We start from the raw sequence: 17862 nt of genomic DNA on the forward strand, positions 1-17862 counted from the left end.
TTTAGGGCTAGATCATGTACTTACTTTTTTAAGGGCTGTATAGATAGTGCTTATAGTAATGTGTGGGTGATATTCACGATGGAGCTCTTGATTTCTAGTAAAGTCCATTTCTTGTGGAAGGATAGCAATGTCTTTGGCAGGCAGAAATTCTCCAAGAATTACTTATATTTGAATCGCGACACAGCCAATTGCAGGATTGCTGCTGTTGCTCCTCTCAAACTGGTGGAATTTGCTGCCAATCTTCCCTCTTTCAACAGTGATGTGCTGTTCACATCTCTGGGAGCTTCTGCTAGCATCTTCAGTGCTTGTGGTAAATCCTTTCCACCAAGAAATTAGTCCCCCTTTAATGCGATTTCCCAGTGCAGCTCTGATAACATGGCTTCAAAGGTCTGAATTTCTTCCTGCAGAGACACCAGTGGTTTTAAGCCAGGTTTGGTCTTAAGTATTTGTATCTAATATTTAATTTACTATTGCAACAAAGGTGGCATTTCGAGTTCTGATTCCCTGCTACCTTATGTCGAAGGTATATTTTCATTAACAGCTCTTTAGAGTTATTTTGTGCCTATAACTTTAAGGCTTTGTTTTGTGTACTCTAGGTATCTACCGTTCTTGCAATGCACCATACAGGAATTAATATAGCTGCGATCCCCTTGATCGCAATTGCCCAGGTACTTTGAAAGATGTTTCTTACGAAAACTTGGAGTAATCATGCATGATAATACAACACAGATTTCGGCTGGAGCTTTGCTTGGCAAACTTGCTTGCGCTACTTTGTATCATATTCCAAACACCACCAGAAAACAATTGTCAGCCAAAGTTCTAGCTAAAAAGGAAGCTCTCGTGACGATTTCTTGTGCATTTGGCAACACACTTTCACTTCCACTCGTGAGCTGTTCCTTAAAGAGGTTTTCAACACGATCTTAGTAATAAAACAGGTTTTTATCAGAGGAATTCTGTCTCCTCGAGATGCAAGCCTTGCATCAGGGTAAGAATTCAATGTCTATCAGCTCTAACCAATTCTTTCCTTTCAGCTATCTCGCATTGTTCATTGTTGGATGGTCTCCATTTTTGTGGACTGTAGCGTATCAAATTCTATCTTCTTCAGTCCAGAGCCAAGAAATTCCAGAGAAACAGAAACATTTTGTGGACAGTATTATCAGGTGGTACAAACGTCTCTTGAATCCTCCATTATTTGGAGTAAGTTAATTCCATCACCATAAAGCCATATATGTTTTCTTTTACTTATTATTTTCTTTTCAGGTTCTACTAGGCACCGTACTTGGCCTCTCCCCTGTATCAAAATTCCTGACTCTTGACGACTCCTCTGCAAACGTTCCGCTTGTCTGGAAAATATTTCATCCAGTTTATGATGTAAGCTTCATAGATGACAATAGTTTTGACAATAATCTGAACAAGTTGATCATGTGTCTCCATTTGTTTCAGGCAGGATCATTCCTGGGATCAGCAGCACCAGCAATCCAAGTTATTGTCTTGGCTTGCTCATTGGCCGGAGTTATGAAGTCTCGGAGCGCAAAGTTACCTCATTTCTGGGGACCCAGGAAGATCAAGTCGCTTGCTCCTGCACTGGCAGTGACGGATTCCAGTGTATCTAGTAGCAACCATGAATCATCACCAACTTTGATCGGACGCAAAGAACTGGTGGCAATCTGTTTCGTGAGATGGCTGATACTTCCACTTTTCTTCTCTACAGCTCTATCAGTTGAGTCGTGTACTACTAAATAGCTATGCTAACTCTTCTAATTTAGATTGCGGAGAGGATGAAGGTCTTGACGATGGATCCCATATGCAAGATCACTCTACTGGTATGGTATTTTTCTTTTAAAAAAAAATAAAACTTGTGCATTGTATTTCTTAACAGGTCCTTTCTTCAATGCCATCAGCACAGAACTTAGTTGTTCTTGCCCAGGTATGAAATTTCAAATATCATTATTATTGTTTTAATTGCTATATACTTGTCATACTTAAAACAGCTGCGTCCCTCCACAAGGCCACTTGCAAAAGAGTTGGCAAAACTGTTGCTGTTTCAGGTAAGAGCCATTCTAGTTTGCTTACAAATTCTGAGAATCCTGCTTAAAAGTATATTGGAGCCCTGGTACCAATCACACTCTGGCTCGCAGTCTTCATGTCAATGGTATCTAGCTGATTGAGTATCAATCTTTCAAATGTATAAAGTCTTAAGCTTTTTTAAAGAGAGTACAAATCGCAGAATTTCAAAATTTAGTGCTGTCAGTGAGCGTGAGCACAAGTTCCGCGTTAAGTTCTTGATATAAACGCTCTCTATCGTTTCAACTCCAGGAATTTCAATTTCGTAGATATGTCCCTAGCGATTTGTGATGCGCCAGTGCCAAAGTTTGTCGTGGGTCTAGATTTTGGAACCACATACTCTGGTTTTGCTTATGCACATCGCATCGACACAAAGGACGTCAATCTCTTATACGATTGGCCGTGCTCTCCGAGGCCCTATTGCAAGACACAGACGAGCCTCTTCTACACGCCAGGCAGAGAAGACGATTCGTTCAAGCTCGAAGACTGGGGCTGGGCTGCAACGAAGAAGTTCATGGAGTCAAGACCCTCATCGCAGGATGAGATCGGTTTCCTTGCCAACAAATTCAAGCTGAGGCTAGCGGAAGATTTTAGCGACGGGAACAAGGCCATCCAAGACTCTTTTGCTGGTAGGTTGGAAGTTGAGAGGCTTGTGGTCGATTATCTCGCTTCGATCTCCAAGTTCATTGTCGAGCATCTCAAAGGAACTTATGGTCAAAGCTTTAGCGCGAGGGATGTGCAGTGGTGCCTCACAGTTCCCGCAATCTGGAGCGACAAGGCGAAGCATAAGATGCAAGTCTATGCCGAGAAGGCCAAGCTCGTAAGAGGTAAGTTTTGCTCCAGCTCCAAAGCGAGCATGTATCCCCTGAGGATAATACTGGAGCCAGAGGCGGCCTCGTTTTCGTGCCAGATGGAGCTGGGCCGCATCATCTCGCTAGCTCCAGGGGACAAGTTCCTGGTGGCGGATGTTGGTGGTGGAACAATCGATATAGTAGTGCACGAGAAGGAGAGCAGCGCTCCAGGGAAGCACGAGGTCCATGAGGTGTCCGCTAGCTCAGGAGAGCTCGGGGGTGGAACTTATGTCGACAGAAACTTCATGGAATTCCTTGAGAAAAAGATTGGTTGCTTCAGAAGATTTTGCCAGCAGGAGCAAGCTATTGTCTACCACCGCATCTTGATGTGGTGGCTGGGGCCTGACGGTAAGTGTACGTTCAATGGATCGTGTCCAAAGTTATTGGAAGTACCGAAGAAGTTGTCGAAAGCATGGAAGAAGCATGACAAAACTGTACGGGGTTTTGCTGAGGACGATGACTATTACGACGAGATCAAGATCTGTTGTGAGCAGATGGAAGCAATCTTTGACACCGAGGTCGACAAAACCATCCGTTTGATCCAGGAGAAACTTGACAAAGTTGACGACATCAAGTACATATTTCTGGTTGGGGGATTTGCCTCGAGTCCGTATCTGCGGAGCAGAATCAAGAATCGCTTCGAGGGCGTGGCGAGAGTGGTTTCTCATCCGAATCCGGGTGGTGCAATCTGTAGCGGTGCCGTGGCTCTTGGTTATGGAACAGGCGTTGTGCTCTCGAGAATCTCCAAACATTCGTATGGCATTTACTCGTCTCGCAACTTCCATTGGAATGATCCACCTGCGTACAAGTTTTTTGACGACGATGGGTTGAAAAAATGCGACAACATCTTCAGCCTGTTTGTGAAGAAAGAGGAGTCTGTCTCGGTCAATCAGTCCGTAACACACCCTTATTTTCCGATATTCCGGCATCAGAAGGTACTGAAGATTGCCTTGTTCAGCTCCAGCAGTGACTTCACTCCCATGTACACGACCGACGAAGGGTGTGTAGAGCTTGATAGCTACAAATTCGACATTGGCGAGGATCTACACATGGGAACGAGACGTGAGGTGGAGGTGACAATGTTTTTCGGTCGGAGCACCATCGAGATATCTGCCCGGCGCGTCAACTTTGGAAGCAACCGTGAGTCCGAGAAGCTCTACTTTGTGGAATTTGATGCCCCTGAAGCGTATGTGAACAAAGTGAGTGAGTGAGGACAGTGTAGATCAAAGCATTGAGCTAAGAATTTAATCCTCAGATTCTCTCTACTTCAATTTGGGGCCAGAAACGAGCATTCTTTGTGGACAAGACCAGGCCTTTGTAAGATACCTAGGATTGTAGTATTTGGATGGAGTATATGGATGGTTGAAGAGGCTCTCGGCGCTACCAGGCATCTCCGAGAGCGAGCTAGAGTCAATCCCGGCGTCCATCCATAAGGCAGGGGGCGTCCGCCGGAGCGGAGACCGTGGTCAACTAGGTGGACAATGTGGCGATCATACTTCAGGGCCTTCCTCCCGCCAGCCCATCACGACGAAGTGCTCCATGATGCTTTCCAGAGATTCCTCAAGCGCAAAGGTACTACGAGCGAGCTTGCGCGAGGATGGAAAGTAGGACCAAGGCTTGCATGGCCAGGAGATCTTGGAAACGTTGGCGGCCGTGGACACGAGCAGCGCCATCGCCTATTTGCTATCGAACCTTCGAGGCTGGAGCTGGTGGAGATGGAAATGCGGGACAGGAACGCAGAGCTAGAGGCCGCCAAGGCACCGAAAGAACAATACAGACGTGTGGATAGCGGAGAACTCATGCTCCAGCTTGCCATCGGCCGGGTGTTGGGGCAAGGAAAGATGCTACCGCACATCGAGATCGGGAGTGTGGCTCTCCAGCGACACGCCGGACTTGGTGAAGAAACAAGCCGGTGCCTCGGGAGTGACTTGGGAGCTTGTGAGTCTTGCGGGGGAGCTAGAAGAGGACTTGGACATTCCTCGTCAGCTTGACAGCGCAGTAGGAGCCGGTTATTTCGCTGCTTCGCGGTAGAGGTCAACTTCGTTGACCACGTTGTCTCTAGGGTGGCGTCCCCTCTTCTTAGGAAGGTTATCTGCGCGTTGAGGGAGCTGTTTTCTACCGGCTTGACGTGACATATATCTAAATGGGGTGGTTGCTTGAGTACCCAATAAATAGATAGATATTGCTGCCAAACCTCAAACTCTTCCTAGGTGCTATTTACATCCTTAGACGTTTCTGCTAGTATCTTCAGTGATCCATTTTAACTTTATTTTGGTTCTTAGAAGCTCATTCAAACTTTATATATCTGGAATATACTTGAACATTTTGGGATATTCTATTATTTAATAGCTAATATTGATTTAATCTTGTGTTTATAATTTATAAACTTTTTCAATCAATTTCTAGTATATTCTAGTTTATTTACCTCTAATGGTAATAAGTGTTTACAAATTATAATTAATGATCAATTGTAAGAATGCTGTGAACTGTTTTCTCTGTGGTGTTCATGGATTGTGAACTTGATGATCCTAGAGATCTAATAGCCATGCTCTGTCCATTTGCTCTTTTGTGTGTTTTTTTTAGGTGGTTTAGAGGCACTAAATGATGTCATTCAGCAAATAATACCAAATAGGAATAACATTACTATTAAGCAAACTAAAAGTATGCAAAATTATCTATAGCTTTTTATGTTATATATTATTAAAAATCTTTTCCATTAGGGATATAATTAGGTTTAATAAATAAAATAACTTATTTCCATTTATTCTAACAGTGTTTCTTAAAATTTCTTTAATTAATTTGTAATATTTACTTATCACTAATATAACCATTATAAAAGATAAAGAAAGCTATGAAGTTATTTTTTTTGCTTCATGGCTAGAACTTAAAAAATAACAAGTGAAACTACTTAACTATGTAAGAATATTTTTAGCAGAATTTTAATTCCCATCCTTTGAATGTTCATAAAACCATTAGGAAGAATTGCCATAACTCCCACTTTCTACATCTAAAACTCTATATAATCCTCTAAGTTAAAAGCAGGCATATAATGTCTTAAAATAAAGCTATATAAACTTTAAAACTAAATCATCATTAAGCTCTCCACACTTATAGTTTCTTTATATAGTTTAGAGCACTTGAATAAAATCTAACCTATTTATATTTTAAACATTGTCTAGAAGATTAATATTTTGATGGTTAAACACTTAAGAATTTAAGAGAGTGAAGATTATAAATTGGAATTGCTGCTATGCAATGCCTTAATCTAAACAAGTGTTTAACTTTATAAGGTGCTTAGCATTTATGTATTCTAAGAAGTATATATTTAAAGACAAAGTACTATTATATATCATATATGAAAATTGCATAAAAAACTAAAAGTGTGAGTGCTCAGGAAGAAATTATATTGTTTCTTAGTGTAAAAAGTTATTTCCAAAATAGTTTCAATTTAGATTCTAGTGTAATATATGATAACAATTACAAACGTGGATCATATTTATTATAGGATTTTTTTCTCATAATGTGTAATACATTAATACAAGCTATAAGTTAGAATGGATAAAAATTTAAATATAATATATAATTAATTTTAATTTAGATTTATATGGATATGTCTTTGTTAACTAAGCTGTAAATTAAAATTTACAATAGCAATTTCAACGTTTGAAAAAACAATTGTTTTATATTACACTTTATTATATTATCTATCTTAGTAGGAATAATTAAAAACTCTACTACATTATTATGAAAATAAATATTTTTATAAAACTTATTTTTATAGTTTTTATTTAAGCATAATCTTAAGTTTTATAATTAATTAATTGTTTTCAAAGTAAGCTAGTATGAAGAATTCTAATATTTTATCTAGTTTAAACAAAAACAATTTATCATAGGATTTTAAGACCGTAATTATATTGCAATTATAAAAAATTTCTTTCTCTGTCATAAAAATAAATATGTCAGATTACATTTTTTAAAAATGTTATATTTACTATTTATATATTTAAATATTTAAAAATATATATAATAATATAATTGTTTTAATGAAATAAGGATAATAACTATGTTTATAGAGTTCCTTTTCGCAAAAACTGTGGCAAGCTGAGAGCAAATGACAAGCTGCTCAAAACATTCAAATGTATGTACCTGGGTTTTTATACCATGACTAATATTGTGAAAGCTAATGGTAAATAATTATTTAATTTAGCTTGTTTAACTGTTTTATACTTTTGTTTTTAAAAGATTTTAACATAAGTCTAGTCACATTTTTTTTTGGAGAGGTATTGTTTATCACTTTAAAAATGCAAAGACTAAAAATTGTTGGAAAATGAAATATGAAGAATTTTAATATTTTACTTAACAAAAAGTTTATCATAGGATTTTAAGAACATAATTAATATGAAATTACAAAAATTATCTTTCTCTGTCATAAAAATAAATATGTCAGATTATATTTTTTAGAAAATTGTTTATTTACTATTTATATATTTAAATATTTAAAATTATGTTATAATAATATAATTGTCTTTATGAAATAGCAATTATTTATATTGTATCCGATATTAAATAATAAAATTATGCTATAACAATATAATTGTCTTTATATATATATATATATATATATATATATATATATATATATATGAGAATCTAGTTTTAAATATAACAGACAGTCAAAGTATTTTACACCTTTTTGAAATATCTTAAGTTGTAATGTTTTTAGCTTTTTAAATATATAAATCATAACTTTATTTAGACTACATTTTATTTACATTTAAAGTAGTATTCTTTATTTTCTAACATATTACCGTGTCACACTCAAACTTGATAACCATTCTCTCTGCACCTATAATCAAGAGTAGGATGTGGATTGACGGCTCTACTTTGTTTGTCTTGAACTCCTCATCCAATGGCCCACAACACATCAACTCATAAGGGGTAAAAAATGTAACACGAATCTTTAAATTATTCTTTGGCACCTCAATAGAGTAGGACAACGTATAACTTGCCACACGAAATCACGAAATCACATCGAATCTCCCCGCAGTGCACTGCCAGGGAATAGGACAATCCCGCAAGCATATTCCGCCATAGGGCAGCGAATATGTCGTCAAATACCCAAGACCGTTTGTTGTCAAAATGGATTATTTTATGGGGTAGAATAAGTTTTCTAAACCCCTAAAATCCCCTGCCCAATTTCTCCACCACTGGTTTGTGGAGAGAGAAGGGAACCATCGCTACGCTCCTCCTGTGCTATCCTCGTCTTACATTGGTTTGAATGGACGGCCCACATTAACCAGGGCACACGCCTGCCTATTGCTTGCGTTTTCTCTCTCTCTCTCTCTCTCTCTCTCTCCCTCACTCTCTTCTCCCTCTCCGCCCGCCTTGTTCTTCCACACTGGACCATCGATTCATCATCGGCGACTCCGACGCGTTGGATTCGATCGGCAACAGTTCTTTGGCGTCGCGCGGCGGGTTAGAATCTCTCGTTTTTGCTCCCAGATTTGTGGATTTTGTCCATCGATTCCGGCCTAGGAGCTGAATCCGCTGCGAGCTTGGTGAGAGAGCGTGTTCTTCTCGTTCTTTTTTCCTTTTTTTCTGTGAATATTTCCTCGCCGCGCCCGCTTTCTCGTGATTTTATTTCATCATCCAAGTCGCTTTTCAATGCGGTGTCCGCCGTTGAGAGAGTAGGACCTCGATTCATTCATTCAGTCCGGGTGGCTGTGTGGTTTGATCAATAATTTCCTTGTCCGGGCACGCATTTGATTTTAGAGTCGCAGTCAGCAGTTTTGTCTCGAGAATCTGATTGAAGCGCTCATCGTTTAGAAATAGAGTGAGAGTCTATAGCGAAGTGATGCGAGGGTCTAGATAGAAAAGAGCGAAAGAAAAAAACAACAACTACGATGGCTCCAAGAGCCACTTCCAAGTCGAAGAATCACAAATCCAAGGGAGAGAAGAAGAAGAAAGAAGACAAGCGTAAGCTGACCAAGCTCTTTTATATTCCTGTTTCTCGTCTTCTTCGTTTACTGATTCGTTGCTTTCATTCGTGCAGTGCTTCCTACCGTTCTCGATGTTCTGGTTTATCTCCCAAGTGGCGACGAAATAATTCTCAAGGTAAGGCTTTTCCTTCTCTTGATATCGTACTCAGGCTTTCCATTGTTCGTGGTACCAGGGGATTTCTACTGATCGAATCCTGGATGTGCGCAAGCTTTTGGCGGTCAATGTTGAGACATGCCACCTTACGAGATTCTCGCTATCCCACCAGGTACGTTTTATTTCTCTTTAGCGGCTATAGTCAAGTCGTGCCATTAAAAGGTTCGTGGAGATCGACTGAATGACTCTCAAGAGGTCATGCACTTGAAGCCTTGTGTTCTCACTGTCGTCGAAGGTAAATCCTTACATCTTTGTTTTTCAGTTCGTTAGATTACATGTATTGCAGAAGCATACACGGAGGAATCAGCCATGGATCACGTGAGAAGGCTATTGGACTTGGTTTCAAGTATTACTTGCTTTGGTCCTTCCGGGAAGTCATCAGTGCCAGACAAAGAAACAGATGGTAAAGCAGATGGTACAACAGGCAGGACGGAGAGTGGAGAGAATAGCATCAATCTCAAGGATATCAAGGACATAACAAAACTCTGTCCTCCATCCGAGCTGGGGAAGTTTTACGAGTTCTTTTCCTTCGCGCATCTAAAGTCACCTGTCCAAGGTTTGTCAAATCTGCTAGCGGTTTATATTTAAACTAACCACTTTCTCATTGTGACAGGCATTAAAATTTCTCGTCAGGCAGGCTCTAAAACAGATTTTTTCTCGCTAGAGGTATTTCCTGCATTGTATAGACTATTGTATTTATCTGAACTTTCCTTTTTACAGGTTAAGGTGACCAACGGGAAAATTCTTTCCGTTACAGCTTGTAGCACCGGATTTTATCACACGGGGAAGCAGCAAGTGAAGTGCCACGCACTGGTCGATTTGTTAAGGCATCTTAGCAAGTCTTTTAACGACGTGGGTATGTTTTTGTGAAATGCTCCTAGAAACTCACAGTTTTTCTTGCCGTGATTGCAGAACTACGAAGAACTGTTGAAAGCATTTTGCGCGCGCAATAAGGTGTGTATCGCTTTTCACGAAAGTCTAGTGCTTACTTAATTGTTTATTACAGTTTGCGAACATTCCGTACGGTCTGCGAGCTAATACGTGGGTGGTTCCACCAATAGCAGCAGAATCACCGTCTACGTTTCCGGCTTTGCCTGCAGAAGATGAAACTTGTGGTGGCAATGGAGGTGGCCGAGGTAGAAATCCCGAAGGCCTCAACGTGCCGTGGTCACAGCACTTCTCTTTCATAGCCAAAATGGCTTGCGAGACGTCGGAGGAACGAGAGGTTCGGGATCATAAAGCTTTTGTTCTCCATAACTACTTCGTCGATGTGGCTACTACACATGCTGTAGCAGTCATAAGGGAATTGGATTCTTCAAGCTCATTCCAGACAGAACATGTAGAGACCAGAGGTACTCTCAAGTTCTCCGTCACTCGAGATGCCACAGATCCCGGCAGAAAAGTTGTATGGAAAATAGAGTCGAGCTCAACAACGGAGTTTCAAAGGGAAATATCGGAACGGAATGTTTTGAAAGGAATTACGGCTGACGAAAGCACCGTTGTCCATGTAAGTTTTTTTGGTTTGAGCTCTCGTGTAAAAAGTTCACTAACGTTTTAAGTTGGCAGGACACTTGTACATTAGGTATTGTTTTAGTTCGACATCAAGGATATAAGGTAGTTGTAGAGGCAGTCCCGACGGAGCGCACTCAGGATATTCTCGAGATCATGGATCCACCTGAAGGCGGTGCAAACGCACTCAACGCAAACAGGTATTTGTCTTAGAGCATAGATTTCATAAGTGACTTCCCTTATTTTATCTTTTTGTCAGCCTCCGCATTCTTCTGCATAAGAAGTCTCAGAGACTGGATACTAGTGGCGAGGAAGAGAAGCGCGCCAAAGATCTTCTTTCTGAAACAATAGACAAGGCAATTTCCAGCGTAAGCACGCAGGGACCCGTTAATCCGAGCCAGTATTTCAGGTGGGAACTCGGCGCATGCTGGGTCCAACATTTAGGAGAAATAACAAAAGCAAACAGCAGTGAGAAAAGTGATAAAAGTGGCCAGAAACCGAGCAAGGACGAGGAACCTGTGTCTGAAGATGTCTCCCCTCTGAAAGGACTCCTTCCCGAGTCTTCTTTGGAGCGACTTAAAGGAACAAAATCAGGCCTTCACCTAAAGGTAGCAAGCCTTTTATTTCTTATGACGTTACAGAATTTTTTCTTTTATATAAACTTTCAGTCTGTTGCGGAGCTTATGAACGCAGCGGAACAATATTATAATAATGTGGCGCTTCCTAAGCTTGTAAGCTGATCCCATACCTCTTAGTTTTCTCACATCTTGATACCTTAACTTCCAGGTGTCAGATTTTTCGGCTCTTGAGCTCTCTCCTGTTGAAGGGCGAACTTTGACAGATTTTATGCATATACGTGGGTTGAGGATTTTCTCACTGGGACAACTGGTATAATAATCTAGCACTTTTCTGATAATTTTTCTTACATACTGAGTGTTTGACAGGCTGATCTGTGCTCAAAACTTCCGCACATCAGGTCGCTGTGCATCCACGAAATGATTATCCGCGCTTTTAAACACTTGCTTCGAGCTGTAGTTGCCTCCGTGAAAGAAACTTCCGAGCTAGCTTCTACAATCGCGACTGCTTTGAACGCCATATTTGCTAGCCTGCCAGCTGAAGGCAAAGAGGAGCCTGTTGAGAAGCATGTCTGGAAATGGCTGGAGTCGTTTGTCGCCGCGAGATTTAGATGGAAACTCGCTTATGATTCGCGGCTAAACCTGCGTAAGTACGCACTTCTTCGAGGGATTTGCTATAAGGTCTGTTCTCTTCACTTATTTATATTCATCTACTTACCATTCTTTTACTAGGTTGGCATTGAAATGGCTCCTCGAAGCTATAACTTTAACAGTACCACAATTTTCTCGAAGGCAGATGTAATAAGCTTGGTTCCCGTGTACAAGGTTTGTTCTTAAAACCTGTTTCATTCTTCCGTCATTTTGACAGAATTTTCATTTGTGCTTCCAAAGCATGCAATTTGCTCGTCCGCTGATGGACGCACGCTCTTGGAGTCGTCAAAAGCGGCATTAGATAAAGGAAAGCTAGAGGAGGCCGTGTCTTTTGGAAGCAAGGTAAATCTCTACCATTCTCGTACATTTTTCTCTAATGTTTGTTTGTAGGCCCTGACAAAATTGATAGCTGTTTGCGGGCCTTACCATCGAATGACTGCTGGAGCATATAGTTTGCTTGCAGTGGTTCTTTACCACACAGGAGACTTCAATCAGGTACACAAAAGCTACATATTGTATTAATGTAATTGATGACTTAATTGATGACTTTTTGTGATCAGGCCATGATATACCAGCAAAAAGCTTTGGACATAAATGAGAGGGAGCTTGGACTTGACCATCCGGATACAATGAAAAGCTATGGTGACTTGGCTGTCTTTTACTACAGGCTTCAACATACAGAGTTGGCATTAAGGTAAAGTTGCTCTTTTAAGTAGTGTACTCTATTAACTTCTGAGGTCAGATACGTTAATCGGGCACTTTACTTGCTGCACTTGATCTGTGGACCCTCACATCCGAATACAGCTGCTACTTATATAAATGTAGCTATGATGGAGGAGGCTCTTGGAAATGCTCACGTAGCTTTGCGATATCTACATGAAGCACTTAAATGCAACGAGAGGCTTCTCGGCAAAGATCATATTCAGGTGATACTATCTCAAACAAAACAAATCAGTTTTCATCTGGAGTACTTTACAGACTGCAGCAAGCTACCATGCAATTGCTATAGCACTCTCACTGATGGAAGCATATACACTCAGTGTCCATCACGAACAAACTACGTATCAAATCTTGCAAGCAAAGCTTGGTCCAGATGACATCCGCACACAGGTTGATCGACTCCCTCTTGATTGTGAAACAGTCTCTCATGCATGATATGTGTTCTTTACAGGATGCTGCTGCCTGGCTTGATTATTTTGATTCTAAAGCAGTTGAGCAACAAGAAGCCACAAGGACAGGGGCACCTAAGCCTGATCCTTCTGTTGCAAGCAAAGGCCATCTTAGGTAGATGTCTAGTTTTATTTCTTCTTAAATCATATTGTGCTGCTTTTTATTGTAGTGTCTCTGATCTTCTAGACTACATTAACAAAGAAGTATCAACATCAAGTGAGAAGGATAAAAAGCCTAAGCGTTTGAAGGTAGAGTACAAACTGCCATTCGATTGTGCGCCACTTACTTTGTTTTTTTATACAGATTCTAACTGTAGAAGATAATGCGGATTCTCCAAAACAAGAAGCAGGGAATTCAAGCAGTACTCAGAGCCAAGAGGAGAATCCTATCATTAAAGAAGAAGTTTCGGGACAGGTTAGAGAGCCTCCTTCCAACGCAGAAGATCGCATTGCCAAGATTTCCAGCTCAACGGAAGTTTCCAACGCAGCGGTGATATCTTCGGAAGAGGTTAATGAAGATGAAGGATGGTTCGAAGCTACATCAAGAAGGAAAACGCTACAAAGAAAGAAGTTTAGCAGTTCAGATGTATCTGGCACTAGCAGGATGGGATTTAAAGGCACACGCCCTGATACTCCTTCCGAGAGTGGTAGTGGTACGCAAGAGAAGCTGGACGTTCCTTCCGATAGTGGTACACAGGAAAAGCTGGAAGTTTCTTCTGGGGTGGCTGAACAAGGTCAGGTTCCTAGCGTCACAACACAGGGTAACAGATCCTACAAAGACGTGGCTCTGATGATGATACGGCCGTTACAACAATTGCAGCAAGCAGCAGTGAAAGTGGCAGGGACCAAAACAGAAACGAAAACAACAGGGCAAGCTGAAGAGGAGGATTTGATGTCTTGCGAAGGATCTTCGAGCTGTTCTTCATCAGCAGCAGCCACAACTCCTGCGAAGACTAGTATTCCCAAACCAGCTTCTCGTCCCGACTCACAACAAACTACCATTGAAGTGGCCATGACTCCCATTCGAAAGCAGGTACACCTTCCTTCAAAAACTCAGGACTGCCAACCTTCTGTTGTCACACCGCCACCTCTTGCAACTCCAGCCTCCCTTTTCAATGCCCCTGGATCTCCTTCTCACCATCCTCCTCCCACCACACCTGGTGCCAAGAAGCTTATGAATCCTTTTGCAATCGAGTTTGTCCCGGGCAGAAAGTGGCATCCGTTTCTTCCATCCGAGACTAACTCTTTACAAACAGGAGGATCAGGCTCTAAAGATCAAGACGAAAAGAGGGAAAGCCAAGGTGGTGTGAGTGATGGTGATGGCGATACAACAGAAAGTCTAGAGCAAGGCAGTCCCGAAAAACCACAGGCAGAGGAGACAGTAAAAAATAGTGAGTTAGAAATGGCAAAGACACAAAGGCTCCAGGAAGAAATTTTATTACATGAAGAAGCGGCAGCAGCAGCACAAGGCTCAATCGCACAGGAGGAGCAAGACGAAAGTTTTGAAGGGGAAGTAGCAATAACAACACCAAGCATAAGTTTGGAACAAGAGGACACTGGTAGCAACAAGGAGGGGATTCACAGTGACAGTGACGAGAGATTGCTAGTTGCTGCGGGGGACAGAGATCAATCTGGCTTTGCAGCAGCAATGGCAAGCAAAAGGTGGTGTAGCAGTAGCAACTTTACGAGATCACGGAGTCGCGGGGCTCGCTGGCAGCGGCGCTCGGACGGAGCGATCACCAGAGTGTACAGGCTGCAAGAAGGGAGCTCCAGTGCCAACCCGCAGCTGAAAACCACCTCCACTTTCACAAACGTCCCGGAGCCGCACACATTGCAGTCGCCAGCGTCGTCCACTCTCATGAGGAGCGTGCGAGTAAGCTAGAGAAGGGCGAGAGTTCTCACGAAAGAAAAATCCATCTAGCACGCTTGGAAAGGACGAAAAAATAAGAACGCTATGTCATGGAATGCTCCATAAGTGTCTTCTCTGGCCCAAAGGTTTAAAGGTTTAAAGGTGGCACCACTTTTTGTTTTGTTTAAACAACCAGTTTAGGGTTTATGGTTGCCGAGGCTGGGGGCTTCGTTCCGTACCACCGAGGCTGGCTGGGCCAGGTTCGGTAGCCAAGCGGTTTTGCGGTTTCGTTAATCTTGGGCGAGCGGTTCTGTTTCATCATCGTCATCGTCGTCGTCATCACCAACAGTGGTGTGGGTTTTTGTTGGTGGTTTTGCGTTGTCATCCGCTTTGCTCGCTCTCCCTCCTCCCGCGAGCTCGCCACTTTGATGCCACAGCGCTTCCATGGATCCCCAGAACCGAGGAGCAACCGGAGGAGGAGCTAGTAGCGCCAGCAGGTTCCTGGGCTACAGCCGCCTCGCCAGGCCTCGCTCCATGCGAGCCTGCCGCGTTCGTTCTCTCAAGGTTGGTCTGCGAGGCTTAGACGCACAAAAGCAAATTCTTTTTCCACGAAGTTTGTATGGCTTATGGATCTCACAACTTGGGTGGTGTAGTTACAGGAAAGAAGTGGCGCAACCCAGCAAGTCCCAGGGCTTAAGCAGGGGACAGAGTTCTTCGAACTTCTAGCAGCCGTTGCCGGACAGTTTCTCCAGGACGCCAGCAGCAGTGGAGAGCCCGAGTGCGATGGTGGTGGCGGCCGAGACAGGAGTAAAAAACCCGCTACCACTGCTGCGGCTGCGGCTGCCGCTGCCGCTGCTGCTGCCAAGCATGGTGATTCTTTCATTCGTGTTTCTTCTTTCCATTCTGAATGCTTGGCTTTCAGCTGGCTCGTTTCGCAAGAGAAGGTACCAGAACGATCCTCCCTTTACTGCTCGACAAGGAGGAGGAGGAGCTCGCGGCTCGTCGTCCAAGCGGAAGAAATCCCCGGATGACGCTGGAAGTGCCGACGATATGTCGCAAGGATCTCTGGATAATATGATGAGCATCGACTTCGAAGGTATGCTTGCCATCTTCTTCTTGCTTGATCTCTGTGATCTTGTTTGTAGCCAAGGCGGCAACGCCAACACCATCATCGGCCAGTGGATCATCGTCTCCTCGAAAAACAGGTGCTGTCTCTAAAGAACAGGTCCTCGGTGCATTGATTTTTCACTCGGTATTGGAATGCTCATCCATGGCCTTCTCTTCTCTTCCTGCAGTAAAACTCAGCATCAAATCCTTCACGGTTCCAGAGCTTCTCATCGACATGCCAGAGTCTGCAACTGTAGCCAGCCTCAAGGTAAAGTAGTTTTTCTCCACTCTCTCGGTAGTTTCTTGTTGGATTGAAAGGAAACGAAAGATAAAAACCGTCTTTGTTTTGCACAGAAAGCTGTGCTGGATGCAACGATGAACCTGCTGGGTGGTGGCCTGAGAATTCGTGTTTTCCTCCACGGCAAGAGAGTCCCTGACGAGGAAGCCACACTGGCTCAAGTCGGGCTTTCCGCTCAGGCTGGAAAGAGCGGCTCTCTGGGATTTATGTTGGAGCCAGCATCCTCTTCCAACTCCGAGGATGCTCTCCTCGGACTCTCTCAAGCAGCCAGCCAGCCAGGAACTTGGTAAAATCTCGACGTCCTTTGTTTCTTCTTCTCATCACTTCCTCGCTTGTTTCCATTCTAGGCACCCGACTTTGGCCGTGAGCACGGACGGGAGCTGGGCCGTGGTAGAAGGCCAAGAGAAAATGGAAGACGCTGTGATTGAGACAGATGCTCGGCTCGCATGCTCGCTGGTTTCGGGTGGTGGTGGTGATGGACAGGCACAGATAAATGCCAAATGGACTGGTACAACAACACACCTGCTTTGTTTAGACGGATGCCATAAAAACAATCTGAGAACATATAAAGCAACACGGGTGACAGCGGCTGGGGGTATGACCTTTCATTTACAGCACACAAGAACAAGGAACAAAAGAACGAACAAAAACCAAGAAAGGATAACAATTCACAGGCTCTTTTCTTTGTTTCTCTCGTGAGAGTGAGTGATCGTTCTCTCCATCTTCTTCTTCTTCCAGATGTCGAGCAAGCAGGAGCCATCGTCCAGCATCCGACACTAGGAGGGGACAACTCGTCGCAGAGCCTGGCTATGGTTTCGTTGCGGCAGAAGCAGCTCACCATCGAAGGCACCAAGCGCAGGATACGAAGGCCCTTTACAATCTCTGAGGTGGAAGCTCTTGTCTACGCCGTGGAAAAGCTCGGCCTTGGAAGGTAAACGTTTTCTTCGTCAGAGGTGGTGGTGTAAGCTCATGTTTCTAGATGGCGTGACGTGAAGCTGTGGGCTTTCGATCAAGCCAAGCACCGGACTTACGTCGACTTGAAGGTGAACACGAAAAAACTCTCGTGGATTTCGAAGTTTTTGAGTCTGTGCTACAAAGTTTCATGGATTTTCATTCTCCAGGACAAGTGGAAGACTCTAGTTCACACGGCACGGATTGCGCCGCACCAACGCAGGGGCGAGCCCGTCCCTCAGGAGCTACTCGAGAGGGTGATACGAGCTCAAAACTACTGGACGGCGAGGCAGGCAAAGCAGCAAGCCGAGCTCGATTTCTAGACATTCTTTCTCCCATTTTGATTTATCTTATATTTCTATACTGCACAGCTCCACAGCTAAACAGCTAAGCTCGCTCGCAAAGTTTTTGCAAGCAGTTGTGCATGCGGTTGTAAGAGGCCGAGCAGCGGTTTAACTGAAACATGCCTTCAACGTCCAAGCATTCCTTCTGTAAACCAAATGGTTTTTTGGTGTTTGTTTGAGTAGACAAAATGCTTTTTCGGATGAAGAAGCTCTAAGATATATTTGCTTGTGTGGTTTTTTGGTGTTTGCACAATCCTTCATCATAGTCTGCGGCCGATTTCAGAGCTCCCAGCTCAGCCAGCTTGTATCCCTTCTCAAATGCTGGTGGCCGATACACATTC

General features: G+C 42.9%; 4 protein-coding genes and 1 pseudogene across 5 annotated transcripts; all 5 read left to right on the top strand.

Annotated features, from left to right (window-relative positions):
• Positions 1-64: 64 nt before the first annotated feature.
• On the top strand, positions 65-2237 carry LOC9659155. Of its 2 annotated transcripts, none has more exons than XM_024664554.1 (13): positions 65-310; positions 366-430; positions 482-523; positions 597-668; positions 730-885; positions 936-985; positions 1032-1197; positions 1261-1371; positions 1444-1719; positions 1767-1823; positions 1880-1927; positions 1992-2048; positions 2099-2237. In XM_024664554.1, exons 1-13 carry the CDS (start codon positions 79-81, stop codon positions 2162-2164), a joined length of 1398 nt encoding a protein of 465 aa, XP_024520322.1. In that variant the 5' UTR covers positions 65-78; the 3' UTR covers positions 2165-2237. The 2 variants fall into 2 exon arrangements, with proteins under 2 accessions (XP_024520322.1, XP_024520324.1); XM_024664556.1 differs by having other exon boundaries at positions 196-310; positions 361-430.
• Positions 2238-2335: 98 nt separating this feature from the next.
• LOC112342563 (heat shock 70 kDa protein 12A-like) lies at positions 2336-4126 on the top strand. Its single transcript, XM_024664596.1, has one exon. It carries the CDS (start codon positions 2336-2338, stop codon positions 4124-4126), a length of 1791 nt encoding a protein of 596 aa, XP_024520364.1.
• Positions 4127-8163: 4037 nt separating this feature from the next.
• LOC9658557 lies at positions 8164-15004 on the top strand (annotated as a pseudogene).
• A 261-nt stretch (positions 15005-15265) lies between these two features.
• LOC112342564 lies at positions 15266-17653 on the top strand. The gene is made up of 8 exons (XM_024664597.1): positions 15266-15385; positions 15551-15917; positions 15967-16026; positions 16117-16196; positions 16283-16512; positions 16574-17157; positions 17206-17269; positions 17348-17653. Exons 1-6 carry the CDS (start codon positions 15266-15268, stop codon positions 16923-16925), a joined length of 1209 nt encoding a protein of 402 aa, XP_024520365.1. The 3' UTR covers positions 16926-17157; positions 17206-17269; positions 17348-17653.
• On the top strand, positions 17036-17500 carry LOC112342565 (telomere repeat-binding protein 1-like). Its single transcript, XM_024664598.1, has 2 exons — positions 17036-17157; positions 17206-17500. Exons 1-2 carry the CDS (start codon positions 17036-17038, stop codon positions 17498-17500), a joined length of 417 nt encoding a protein of 138 aa, XP_024520366.1.
• Positions 17654-17862: the final 209 nt, after the last annotated feature.

The sequence above is a fragment of the Selaginella moellendorffii genome, unplaced genomic scaffold (assembly GCF_000143415.4).
Source record: "Selaginella moellendorffii unplaced genomic scaffold, v1.0 SELMOscaffold_112, whole genome shotgun sequence".
NCBI lineage: Eukaryota > Viridiplantae > Streptophyta > Lycopodiopsida > Selaginellales > Selaginellaceae > Selaginella > Selaginella moellendorffii.

Coding starts and splice junctions, on each gene's coding strand:
- LOC112342563 (XM_024664596.1), top strand. CDS start 2,336: ATGTCCCTAGCGATTTGTGATGCGCCAGTGCCAAAGTTTGTCGTGGGT.
- LOC9659155 (XM_024664554.1), top strand. CDS start 79: ATGGAGCTCTTGATTTCTAGTAAAGTCCATTTCTTGTGGAAGGATAGC. Junction 986..1,031: donor GATGCAAGCCTTGCATCAGG/GTAAGAATTCAA, acceptor CTTTCCTTTCAG/CTATCTCGCATTGTTCATTG. Junction 1,824..1,879: donor TATGCAAGATCACTCTACTG/GTATGGTATTTT, acceptor ATTTCTTAACAG/GTCCTTTCTTCAATGCCATC.
- LOC112342564 (XM_024664597.1), top strand. CDS start 15,266: ATGGATCCCCAGAACCGAGGAGCAACCGGAGGAGGAGCTAGTAGCGCC. Junction 15,386..15,550: donor GCCGCGTTCGTTCTCTCAAG/GTTGGTCTGCGA, acceptor AACTTCTAGCAG/CCGTTGCCGGACAGTTTCTC. Junction 16,197..16,282: donor CAACTGTAGCCAGCCTCAAG/GTAAAGTAGTTT, acceptor TGTTTTGCACAG/AAAGCTGTGCTGGATGCAAC.
- LOC112342565 (XM_024664598.1), top strand. CDS start 17,036: ATGGTTTCGTTGCGGCAGAAGCAGCTCACCATCGAAGGCACCAAGCGC. Junction 17,158..17,205: donor GAAAAGCTCGGCCTTGGAAG/GTAAACGTTTTC, acceptor TCATGTTTCTAG/ATGGCGTGACGTGAAGCTGT.